The 12,822-nt window shown below is 37.3% G+C and overlaps 1 protein-coding gene across 5 annotated transcripts in view; it reads right to left on the bottom strand.

Annotated features, from left to right (window-relative positions):
* Positions 1-12,822, bottom strand: part of LOC126291674 (gastrula zinc finger protein XlCGF57.1-like) — a 109,488-nt gene that overhangs the window by 18,700 nt on the left and 77,966 nt on the right. For all 5 annotated transcript variants that reach the window (XM_049985256.1, XM_049985257.1, XM_049985259.1 and 2 more), the window contains one exon: positions 5,481-5,685. In XM_049985256.1, coding sequence (XP_049841213.1) covers positions 5,481-5,685 — 205 coding nt within the window. The remainder of the gene's footprint in view (positions 1-5,480; positions 5,686-12,822) is intronic.

The following is a 12,822-nucleotide window of genomic DNA, read 5'->3' as shown; positions in this document are numbered from 1 at the left end:
CTATAAAAAGCTGCCTTAAATCTAGTTAATTCGTGTTTCTTGTGCAGTAACAGAGTACAATAACACAACTAAGAAAAGCAACCACAATGAGATAAGTAGGCCCTTCTAATACAAGCTGTCAACTTTTGTGTTAAGTATGTTTATAAGTATGCAATGCAGTGCTTGTTACAGTGAGAAGAGTAACTCATCAACATAATTTAGCATTGTGGTAACTGATTTAAGTGAGACTATGTTAACACTACACATCGTGTGACAAATGGGCCATGACTTCATTTGCCTTCCCCTTGCAGCGGAAGTGATCCACAGAAAAAATTTCAAAAGCTGCTCCAGTATGTTATAACTTTCTGGCTGTATTGAGAGTACAGTACGCCATGATGTAATACACTATGGTTATCTAAATTATAAGACCTGTGGATACAATGGTAAAAACCAGTTATGAAATTTCTCCTCATGCAATAGCTTTCTACGTAACTAAGGAGGAAATGCGCTTGTGCTACTCTTGTATGACGAAAGAAGAAGAAGAAGAAGAAGAAGAAGAAGAAAAAAAAAGTTTAGAGTTGATATAACAGTCATTGAAATATAACCAGCATTAATTCACATCAAATCTGAGTGCAAACTTTAGTAGACAAAAATTCAGACCAGACCCAAGCCTTTTGTCTGAACAGTGGTGGGTTCATTTGCTTTGTGAAACTTTAATATCTGCAGATACGGGTCTTGCGAATGCAGACAGCATTTTTCTCTGTGCTGACCTCTCTGTCCATGGGTATGCCACACCAAGACTAAAGACCATTTACTACATTATTCCGCCAAAAATACTGGAAACTAAGAAGTAATATATGGGATGGATGGTGTCTGTGACTGGAGAAACACCTGGAAGGATATTTCATTGCTGTATTTGACAATGTTTAATCTCAGTCCACAGGACTTTTGGTGCAGCTAAAGTTTAGATTAAATGAAGTGACAACCTGGGAACATTCCCTCTACAGCACATAGGGCACCAAAGCATCAGTTTTGTACAGCCAAAGAGAAGATATTTTAGATAATTAATGAGTGGTGACAAAAGATGCAAATATCTCAAATGCCATACTCAGATTGCATTTTCAGCCACAAAGGAAATTCCTTGAAGGCTGTTCAAGAGAGAGTGGGAAAGGTAAAAATCTGAGGGTGCAAGATCAGGTGAATAAGGTAGGTATGGAATGACTTCCCAACCACTTCTGTATAGTGTTTTCTGTCAGTCTAGAAGAATGTGGGTGGGCATTATCGTGGAGTAGCATCACTTTACACAGTCTTCCTGATCGTTGTTCTACATCTCAGTTGTCGACAATAAATATCAGCAGTGATGGTTACACGTCGGGGGAGCAATTTGTAGTACATCACACTGTCGCTGTTCCATGAGATGCATAATATTATCTTTTGTGGATGCACATAGGTGGTTTGTTTGGGCTCAACCATTGCTTTCTTCTCCTCATCTTAGCATAATGACACCATTTCTCAGCACCAGCAACAATACAGAACAGGAATGGTCAGTGTTGTACATGAGACAATTGATGATGAGCAAGAAGAGACGTGAACATAGCCACCTGCTGTTTTTGTGATTTTGGCTTAGAGCATGCGGTACCCATACACCAGATGTTTGAACCTTCCGCAATGCATGCAAATATCGTACAATGGTGGAACCACCACAGTGTATCACATCTGCCAGTTTTCAAATACACTGATGTGGAACACTGTGGATTAATGCTTTAAAACAATCTTCATCAAACTCGAAGGTCTTCCTGACCGTGGAAAATCACTTATGTCGATATGATCTTCCTTAAAACAAGAAAACAATTTACTTGCCGTGTTCTGTCAAATGGATTTCTTTCCCATAAACAGTGCAAATGTTTCTGGCTACCTCCGCTGATGTCACCCCTCTACTGAACTCAAACAGAAGAATGTGTCGGAAATGTTCTGGTTTCTCAACTTGGCACTCCATTTTGTAACATCCACAGCTCCACTCACTATCACCAAATGACAATATGTAAACTCAAATAGCAAGAGTAAACTACAAATAAAAAATGACAATTGATAAATAAACCTATAGCAACCTTAATACCAACATAGAAAACAAAAACTCTACAAACTTATGCACCAACCTAATTTTTCAAATACACTGTATGTTTCATCTTTATATTTATGACAGCATCTGATACAATTGCTTCGTGTCATTGTTACAAAACACAATCTATTTGCTCTCTCTCACTGACTACTTACACCAGCTGCCAACACCCCCATGTATTTTCACAGCTCAAAACAAATACTGCCACCACTGTTCTGCTAAACACATAAGTAATATCTCCCTTTTTATTCTAACTTTTTGACACTGATTAGGTAAACTGAACAGAACCTGGATCCATCATTACACATCAGAGTCAAAACAGCAGTAAAAAAACAAAATGGGAAAAAGTTGGTGAAATTGTGTTCCAAAGAAGGAAAATAGAGTTTTGTTAGCTGGTGAGGTAATGGTTACGGGTGACGAAGTTAAGTGTGACAGTGAAGTTAACTTGTCGCGTGTAACAGTTGTAGGTGAAATTAAGTTTTTACCGGCCACCCGATTCTGTCATTCAAAGAAAGTCAACAGCCAATAGCATGTAAATATGCAAGTCATGCAATACTTGTTGGAAGCAACTTTAACCTGCTGAGTACAGACTGGGATGTCTATGGATTCATTGTGAGGGTTACAGACAGACAGTCATGAGAAATGCTTTTGAACATATTTTCTGAAAACTGTCTTGAGCAGTTAGCTCGGCAGCCCACACACAAAGAAAATATTTTAGGCCTCGTAGTTACAAATAGGCCGAACCTTATTGACAGTGTCAATATAGAAACAGGGATTAGCGATCTGGATGTCATTATAGCAGCTTTGATTACAATAGCTAATAAATCAGTGAAGAAGGCTAGGAAAGTGTTTCCACTAGACAGAGCAGATAAGCAGTTTTTAGTATCTCACTTAGACAATGGATTCACATCGCATAGTTCCAGTAAGATGGGTGTAGAGGAATTGTGGGTAAAGTTTAAGCAGATTGTAAATCTTAGCCTGGAGAGTTATGTGCCTAGTAAGTGGTTAAAGGATGGAAAAGACCTGCCATGGTTTAATAATGAAATCTGGAGGATGCTGAGGAAGCAGAGGCTGTTGCACTCTCAGTTCAAAGTGGGACACACAGATGACGACAAGCAAAAGTTAGTAGAGATTCAAGGGTCTGTTTTCAGGAAACTGTCTTGAGCAGTTAGCTCGGCAGCCCACATTTTTGACCTAGTACCTACAAACAGGCTTAAACAACTATCACTGTCACATATTAACAAAAGATCTGGAGAACACGAGTGAATTATGGTCTTATGGAACATCGCTAAGTGGGTCTAAGGCATCCATACAGTCCCTTGTTGACCAGTCTGGTGTGGTAGTTGAAAATAGCAAGAAGGAAGCTGTAGTTTTAAAATTTTGTATTTGTGGAGATCCATAGCCTCCATATGTTTAATAAATGTAAACATGGTCCATAGTAGGCTGTAATGCAATTTTTATTTAATCGTGTGATTGGGCTAATTTCAACTACTTGTCATTGTCAACCACCTGTAAAACCAACATGGAAAAGCACTACATAGTCTGCATATACCACCATGTATAAATAACACTTTACGCACCGCACATTAAGATAAAACATTACTGCACAAATTTCTTACAACCACATGGCAAGTTCTGAATTTCCCCTTCATGAAATCATTCATATAGGAGAACTGTACAAACGTGCCGTCATTTGAACCATTGGACAGCCTCCCGTATGGACGACAGTAATACACACCCCAGGCATAGAGAAACAACTGAAATACTTGAAAATAAATAAATCACCAGGTCAGGATGGAATACCAGTTCGACTTTACAAAGAGTGCTCTATGGCTTTGTCCCCTTACCTAGGTTGCATTTATCACGAATCTCAAGCCCAGCATGAAGTCCCAAGCAACTGGAAAAAGGTGCAGTGACTCCAGTATATAAGAAGGGTAAAAGAGCGGACCCGCAAAATTACAGACCAATATCTCTAACTTCCGTTTGCTGCAGAATCCTTGAACATATTCTTAGTTCGAATTTAATAAATTTTCTTGAGACTGTGAAGCTTATGTCCATGAATAAGTAGTTTTAGAAAGCATCGCTCATGCGAAACACAGCTTGCCCTTTTCTCACATGATATACTGTAAACTACGGATGAAGGGCAACAGACAGATTCCATATTTCTAGATTTCCAGAAATCATTTGACACAGTGGCCCATTGCAGGCTGTTAATGAAGGTACGAGCATACGGAATAAGTTCGTAGATACACGAGTGGATCGAAGACTTTGTAACTAAGAGAACTCAGTATGTTGTCCTCGACGACAACTGTTCATCAGAGACAAGTGTATCATCAGGAATGCCCCAGGGAAGTGCGATAGGATTGCTGTTGTTCTCTATACACACACAAATGATTTTGGGACAGGATGGGCAGCAAGCTGCAGCTGTCTGCTAATAATGCCATGATCTACGATAAGGTGTTGAAGTTTAGTGACTGCAGGGAGATACAAGATGACTTAGACAAAATTTCTAGTTGTGATGAATGGAAGCTAGCCCTAAATGTGGAAAAATTTAAGTTAATGTGGTTAAGTACGAAGGTCAAACCTATAATGTTCAGATACAGTATTTCTAGTGTCCTGCTTGACACAGTCAAGTCATTTAAATATCTGGGCATAATGTTGCAATGCGATATGAGATGGAACAAATATATGGGAACTGTTGTAGGGAAGGCAAATGGTTGACTTCTGTTTATTGGGAGAATTTTAGGAAAGAATTGTTCATGTGCAAATGAGACTGCACATAATACGCTGGTGTGACCTATTCTTGAGTACTGATCGAATCTTTTGGATTTGTACCAGGTTGGATTGAAGGAAAGTATAAAAGCAATTCAGAGGTGGGCTGCTAGATTTTTTTTTCCATTCTGTTTGATAAATGTGTTTTTATGATTGCACTGACTCATGACAAAAATAAATGCCTCATCTGACATAAGTTACTCCTTATTAAGCCCATTCTCTACATTTTTTCAATAGAGTTTTTTTAAAAAAAGATTACATTTCTTCCAGGAAGTCCCATTTGAGTTTCTAAAGCTCCTCTGTAACATTACATGTTGTTTGAACTGGATCAAATGCACAGTCATGGATGGGGATTATATTCAGATATAATTTTTTTTTTAAAAAAAAGAAAGGTTCACCTCATTTTCCATCACATTTATCAAACAATCTATTTATATTTTCTCTCTGTATATGACTCACTCTTACTTAACAGTATTTATGAAATATATATTGCTGATAGGTAAATTGTGTCGTCACTAACATAGTTCAGGCTTAGGAAAGCTTTGTTTGAAACACACCAAAAGAGCGACACGATGAAATAAAGAGCGAGGCCATTGCTAAGTTAACTAACCCTTTGTTGCAGACGGCACACTTGTAGGGGGTTTCACCAGCATGTTCCAGCATATGAACAGTGAGCGAGCACTTGATACGGAAACGCTTGCCACATATTTTGCATTCGTGCGGTAGTTCTCCAGTGTGCAGCCGAATATGCACTGTCAGATTGTGCTTGTTGCGGAACCGATTCCCACATTGTGTGCACACAAATGGCTTTTCACCTGTCAACAGAAAGGAAGTCATTATGAGCAAGCTACAGAGGATGGGGGCAATTCCTGCTTTTACTATACTCATCCCTTGTATGTGAAGTTCTAGATTAGTTGCCTACCTATCTGTTAGCATTTCAGACAAATTTTTCCTATACTGGCATGTCTGAAACTTCTCAATTGACCTACTATTTGATTCAAATATAAAAATTTTCCAAGCAAATTTTTCTCACAACAAAAATAAATGCATTTACAAAATAACAAGAACAAACATTACAAATAAAAAATTAAGGATAAAATTTGAGTGAAATGTAACTGCCTCAGGGGAAACGATGTGTTTGATACCCTGAATTTGTATAGCACCCGATACATGCTTAACGTTTCATTCTAAAACATATCTTTCCACAAAATTTGCATTTTTAAAGGATTTCAGTGAATATTTAACTGTTCTGGATGACAATATGAAGCGTCCACTTTTCTTCAAAATTATTTTTTCTAAGTACAAAAGTGAATGGTATGACAAGGCATAATAGCTCCCTTCATTTTATTCCTCCCACGTTTCACCATAGTCCCAGCAAAATGAACATGAACAGATGCTAGCATGATTTTTAATTTATGTCATTCAAAATAAAGAAGGAGAAACTTTTACACAGTGAATTCAACTAATTAATTTAAAAAGTAGCAAATGTGCGGTGTTTCACAGCCTATTTTCCAGAACTCTATAGTGATTCTGAGAAATAATTCCAGTACTTTTGAACAAGTATATCAGCATTCGATGAACTACTTGGGCACTTGAGGATCTGTTATGGTCCAAGAATTCATCCTTCAGGGAATCTACTCAGTCTATACTAATGATGGCTGTCACTATCAAGTACGCGAAATAAAAATACTATTTCAGTATGTGGCAAGGTCTTAACGATTTGTACTTGGAACATCATAATTCATTAGGTAACAACTGCAGGAACAGAGGAATAAAGAAAAATACAATTCAAAAATTTCAAAAGTGATTTGTTCATTTATTTATATTTAATACTGTTAAAAAAGGAATAACAAAAATACAAAATTTCAAACAAAATGTAGCATTTGTCGATTAGCAAAATTCTAACAAGCACATGAATTTTCCAAAATGTCTTGCAACTTTGGTGGATTGCAACTTGGTCATGAATGCTTCAAGCCTACACTGCTCCAGTACTGAGGGATTCCAACTGCTGTAGACATCTGTTCATTGGCAGTGTTGTTGGAAAGCTGAAGTAGCTGGTAGGAAGTATGAAAAGGAGTAGATGAAGTTGGTGCCTGTCCAAGCTGAGAAACACTTACAGCTTCACTAATGCTTCTTGATACCCTTCTTTGTTTGTAACATTTGCCATGATCTGAAGCACACTTACATGAAATTTCACTATCTCATTATCGTCAAATGGAATAATGCCTCTGAAAAAAGATACATACTAATGATCTGCTTTTTGTTTAAAAAGGCGGACCACCTCCAGTTCCACAGGATCTGTTTTACAATTTTATCTTCTCTCTCTTTTTTTTTTTTTTTTTTATTCATCATCTTCCTCTCTGCGAGAGTCAGTGTCACAATGAGCATCCACAGACTGTTCATTACGGATTGACATGCCGTCTTTTGTAGGTCGTCCACCAGTTCATTTCTTCAAAAATTGTAATTATTGTCCTTAAACTTAGCCTGGTTTAAAGGAAGACTTACAAAAAACAATTGCTCACAATTATTTCTTACTGGAAGAAAATCTTCCACATTGCACTGGAGCTATTGATGATAAATGTATTTGAACTGTGAATCCATTAAATTTGATGTATTCCAACTACAAAGGATATTTGTCCACAGTGTTGACGGCAGTGGTAGATTCAGATCATCAGTTCATATATGCCAGTATTGAAAGTTATGGAAAAGATTGTCATTCCTGAAGAGAAATGTCCTCCTGATACAACATGCCATGAGGTAACCTTTTTCTATGAGTATGAGGCTTTTGCACTGCACAGGCACCTTACTCAACAATATTTAGGGATATGCTGACAGTGGCAAAGGTAATTTTCAGTTAAAATCAAACAATGGAAAATAAAGAATGGAATGTAACAATATTATGAGAAGGAAAGTTGCTACTCACCATATAGCGGAGATGCTGAGTCACAGATAGGCACAACAAAAAGACTCTCACAATTAAAGCTTTTGGCCACTGGCCTTTGTCAACAATAGACACACATACGCGCACACATACATTCACACAAACACAACTCACACGCACAACTGCAGTCTCTGGCAATAGTTGTGTCTATTGTTGACAAAGGCCAGTGGCCAAAAGCTTTAATTGTGAGAGTCTTTTCGTTGTGCCTATCTGTGACTCAGCATTTCCACTATATGGTGAGTAGCAACTTTCCTTCTTATAATAGAATTTTCAGTTACCGTCTTTCATGAGGTTGAAGGCACGTAAAATGTGCCTTGGCACACTGAGCAACAAATAGTGGATTTTACAAAGACCTCTGAACTTGGATCAAGATTTTTCTGTAGATACTGTAAAAATCTTTGTTATTTTGCGTAATGCTGTGCACGACAGAGAGAGCTGCGAAAACGAAGATATTTTATTAATAATTATTTGACTTGAATGAATGCAGACGGCTAGACAGGTAAAGAGAGTACCTCAGAAAACAATGTGAGAACACAATGACGAAAATTTAATATTTGGAAAGGTTGATATCACTCTGTTTAATGCAAACACGTTTTTGGACATGATACAATAACATATCTTTAAGTATTTGAACAACAACTTGTTTTTATGCATACTATTTAATATCAAGTCCAAAAAATTGATGTTGCTCTGTAAAAATGTTGCTTTATATCACTTCTAGAGTAGTTTTTAGTAGAGTATCTTACACTACACCTGATTAAATAATATTATGAGCAGAATACAACTATTTAACTGAATTTGCTCACAAATAATTTGCAAATGTCAGTTTTCGAAATCAGTTAATTGTAGATGAAAAATTGTAATTCACTTAAGGTTAACATATTATATCTCAATTTAATAAACAAAAAATATTACGGATTTCAAATTATAATGGAATGGAGCAATTTTTATTAAACATATCTAATTACAGTTACAATCTACACATGATTTCTCAATGTAGAAATTTACAAACAAATTCTTAATGTACAAGTTGGACAGCCCTCATTAGTCCACAGTTAAGAAATGTGTGACACTGTATGAGCCAGAATTTTCTACTTGATATACGGTAAGTACTGTTCCTGAATTCTGGCAGTCCTAAACATCAGAAATATTGATGCGGCTCATGTGTTCCGAGCCAGGCAGAGTTGGTGACGAGGTGGTAGGGTGCGATGAACCACGTGATGAGTGTGGTAGTTGTTGATACATAGCCAGGTTTTCAATTAAGACCCGTTCCAACTCCTTTCTAGTGATTAATTTCAGGTGCTGTGGTATTGCACGCAAATGTGGTAATAAACTCATGAGAAAGAAATAGTCTTCACCATACTCTTCACACTTTTGATTCTTGGAAGTCATAGCTTCTAGGTATACTAGCTTAGTTTTCTCCAGTTGTATTAGATTGTGAATTGGATCTCCTTTCTTTCGCTGAATTTTTTTTGCCAATTTTGGCAGTTTTTGTGCAGTAATACATTTGTCTGGAGTTAAACAGTGGGTTCTTTCATCATCTTGTTCTGAAAATGAATCCTCTTCCAGTGGTGTTCCTTCATTATACGATGCATCTCGTACATCTGTCTCGTCGACCATTGAGTGTGTTGAATCGGTTCTCTGGGGTTTTGGAACATTTCCAACAAGATGCTTTGAAGCATGTGTGTCTTTTAAAAAGTGTATTTTGTGGAAGTACTTCCGTTTAGAATCACTGCCCAATGATGGTGAACCTGTTGACAAATTATCTTTCAGAAGCTCACATTGGTATGCACCTTAAATTCTGCCATTTTGCTTTCACTCTGGACGCTAAATACACACACATGATAAACCAGTTTTCATCAAACTGTTCACAAAAACATTTGTAAAATGGTAACACAATAAAAAGAGATAGCTAAAGTGCAGATGGGTGAAGAAAAGTGTTGTGGCTTTATTGATTCTGTGTGGAGGTGTTAATGTTTTGTCAAGTTAGCGGCAGCCAATGGAAGCACAGCACACATTATTAATGTATCATTCATGATAACAGCACCTCTTAATCCATCTGCACTTTCACCCAAGATACTTAGTGATATAAACAAAATTCTATTTCAGGTTACATTCTACAGGAGTAGCCTTATCATTCAGAATAACACAACATACAATTACCAGCATTGCTTATGAAACATGTGAAGCCATCTGGGTGAAATTGCAAACGAAACACATGCCTTTTCGGACTACAGAAGATTCTTACAAAATTGTGAAGGATTACGGGTGTTAGGGGAACTTTCCCAAGTGTATATAAAGCACTGATGACAAATGCATCCACATAAGACAAACAGTACTTCTCTATCTACCTTCAAGGCATTGCAAACGTCACCTAAAGATTTATAACAGTGATTATACAAGCATATGGGAGTCAGAGTGACAATAGTGTGTTTGCAGGTACTTCTGTCTATCACCACTTGGAAAATAATGTGTTGAATAACAACTCAGCAAACCACTGCCAGGAACAGAAGGCACTCTCCATTTTGTATCCTGCTTGGCAATCAAAGATAGCCTCTGAATGAATACTTGATGAGGGCATATCATACTGGACACAATATGGATCATGAAAAGGAAATCTTCAATTACCTCCTGTCTAGAGCCAGATGAGCAGATAAGAGATATCTGAAGACAAAGATTCAATTTTATCCTGGACATGTTGATACTATTGTTTCCAACAACACAGCATTGTCACCGATACTGAAGGAATAAGTGAGAGCAAGACTCTATGAGTGGATAGCAACACTAACCAGTACAAGAAAGATGATGATAAAGATGTTGACAAATGTATGCTACATTTTAATCGGTCTTTAAGGAGAGTATTTGAAATGTGTGAAACATTTAAACAATATTTCATTGGCAAAGCCGTACCTCAACATAATAATTTAGCTTAATCTTGCACTGGAACACTGAATTATTTTTCAATTACATTATGTAAAATGTTTTTGTATCTATGTAAGTACAAAATTTTTAAATATTCTTGAAATGCAATTATAAATTCTGTTTTTATAATTTCAGAGAATAATGATTAACACTTTGGAAGATCAGCCACTTAGAAGAATACCAGACCTAGGAAACTGGTCATTTACACTGTTATTTAAATCATTACTAGCACATACGTAACTGATGTATCTTCAAGAGTAATACAAAATAAGAAAGGACCAATCATCACGATTTATTTTTCACATTTACTTCACTTCTTTAACTGATTACCAATTTTAAAATAATTATCACATAATGTATAATTATACCCCTAAGAAAAAAGTGCAAGGGGGCTACTGAGCAATTTCGTCCTGTTGAGCTTCCCAAATTTCTTACTCACTCAACAAACATGATGTATTTATAGCAAAATTATAGCAAACTGTAAAACATAAGGAGTTGTTGTTGTGGTCTTCAGTCCTGAGACTGGTTTGATGCACCTCTCACCCTATCCTGTGCAAGCTTCTTCATCTCCCAGTATCTACTGCAGCCTACATCCTTCTGAATCTGCTTAGTGTATTCATCTCTTGGTCACCTTCTACGATTTTCACCCTACACGCTGCCCTCCAATACTAAACTGATGATCCCTTGATGCCTCAGAACATGTCCTACCAACTGATCCCTTCTTCTAGTCAAGTTGTGCCACAAACTCCTCCCCAATTCTATTCCATGCCTCCTCATTAGTTATGTGGTCTACCCATCTAATCTTCAGCATTCTTCTGTAGCACCACATTTTGAAAGCTCCTACTCTCTTCTTGTCCAAACTATTTATTGTCCTTGTTTCACTTCCATACACAGCTACACTCCATACAAACACTTTCAGAAACAACTTTCCGACACTTAAATCTATATTCGATGTCAACAAATTTCTCTTCTTCAGAAATGCTTTCCTTGCCATTGCCAGTCTACATTTTATATCCTCTCTACTTCGACCATCACCAGTTATTTTGCTCCCCAAATAGCAAATCTCCTTTACTACTTTAAATGTCTCATTTCCTAATCTAATTCCCACAGCATCACCCAACTTAATTCGACTGTCCATTCAGTTCAACTGCTCTTCCAAGTCCTTTGCTGTCTCTGACAGAACTGCAATGTCATCGGCGAACCTCATAGTTTTTATTTCTTCTCCATGGATTTTAATACTTACTTCGAATTTTTCTTTTGTTTCCTTTACTGCTTACTCAATATACAGATTGAATAACATCAGGGAGAGGCTACAACACTGTCTTACTCCCTTCTCAACCACTGCTTCCCTTTCATGCCCCTCGACTCTTATAACTGCCATCTGGTTTCTGTACAAATTGTAAATAGCCTTTCGCTCCCTGTATTTTACCCCTGCCACCTTCAGAATTTGAAAGAGAGTATTCCTGTCAACATTGTCAAAAGCTTTCTCTGAGTCTACAAATGCTAGAAACGTAGGTTTGCCTTTCCTTTATCTTCTGAGATAAGCCGTAGAGCCAGTATTGCCTTACGTGTTCCAATATTTCTACGGAATCCAAACTGATCTTCCCTGAGGTCAGCTTCTACCAGTTTTTCCATTCATCTGTAAAGAATTCGCATTAGTATTATGCAGCTATGACTTATTAAACTGATAATTCGGTAATTTTCACATCTGTCAACACCTGCCTTCTTTGGGATTGGAATTCTTATATTCTTCTTTATGCCTGAGGGTATTTTGCCTGTCTCATACATCATGCTCACCAGATGGTAGAATTTTGTCAGCACTGACTCTCCCAAGGCTGTCAGTAGTTCTAATGGAATGTTGTTTACTCCCGGGGCCTTGTTTCGACTTAGGTCTTTCAGTGCTCTGTCAAACTCTTCACGCAGTATCATATCTCCCATTTCACCTTCATCTACATCCTCTTCCATTTCCATAATATTATCCTCAAGTACATCGCGCTTGTATAGACCCTCTATATACTCCTTCCACCATTCTGCTTTCCCTTCTTTGCTCAGAACAGGGTTTCCATCTGAGCTCTTGATATTCATACAA

This window comes from Schistocerca gregaria, chromosome 9, assembly GCF_023897955.1.
Source record: "Schistocerca gregaria isolate iqSchGreg1 chromosome 9, iqSchGreg1.2, whole genome shotgun sequence".
Taxonomy (NCBI): Eukaryota; Metazoa; Arthropoda; class Insecta; order Orthoptera; family Acrididae; genus Schistocerca; species Schistocerca gregaria.
This window is presented reverse-complemented; position numbering and strand designations above follow the sequence as displayed.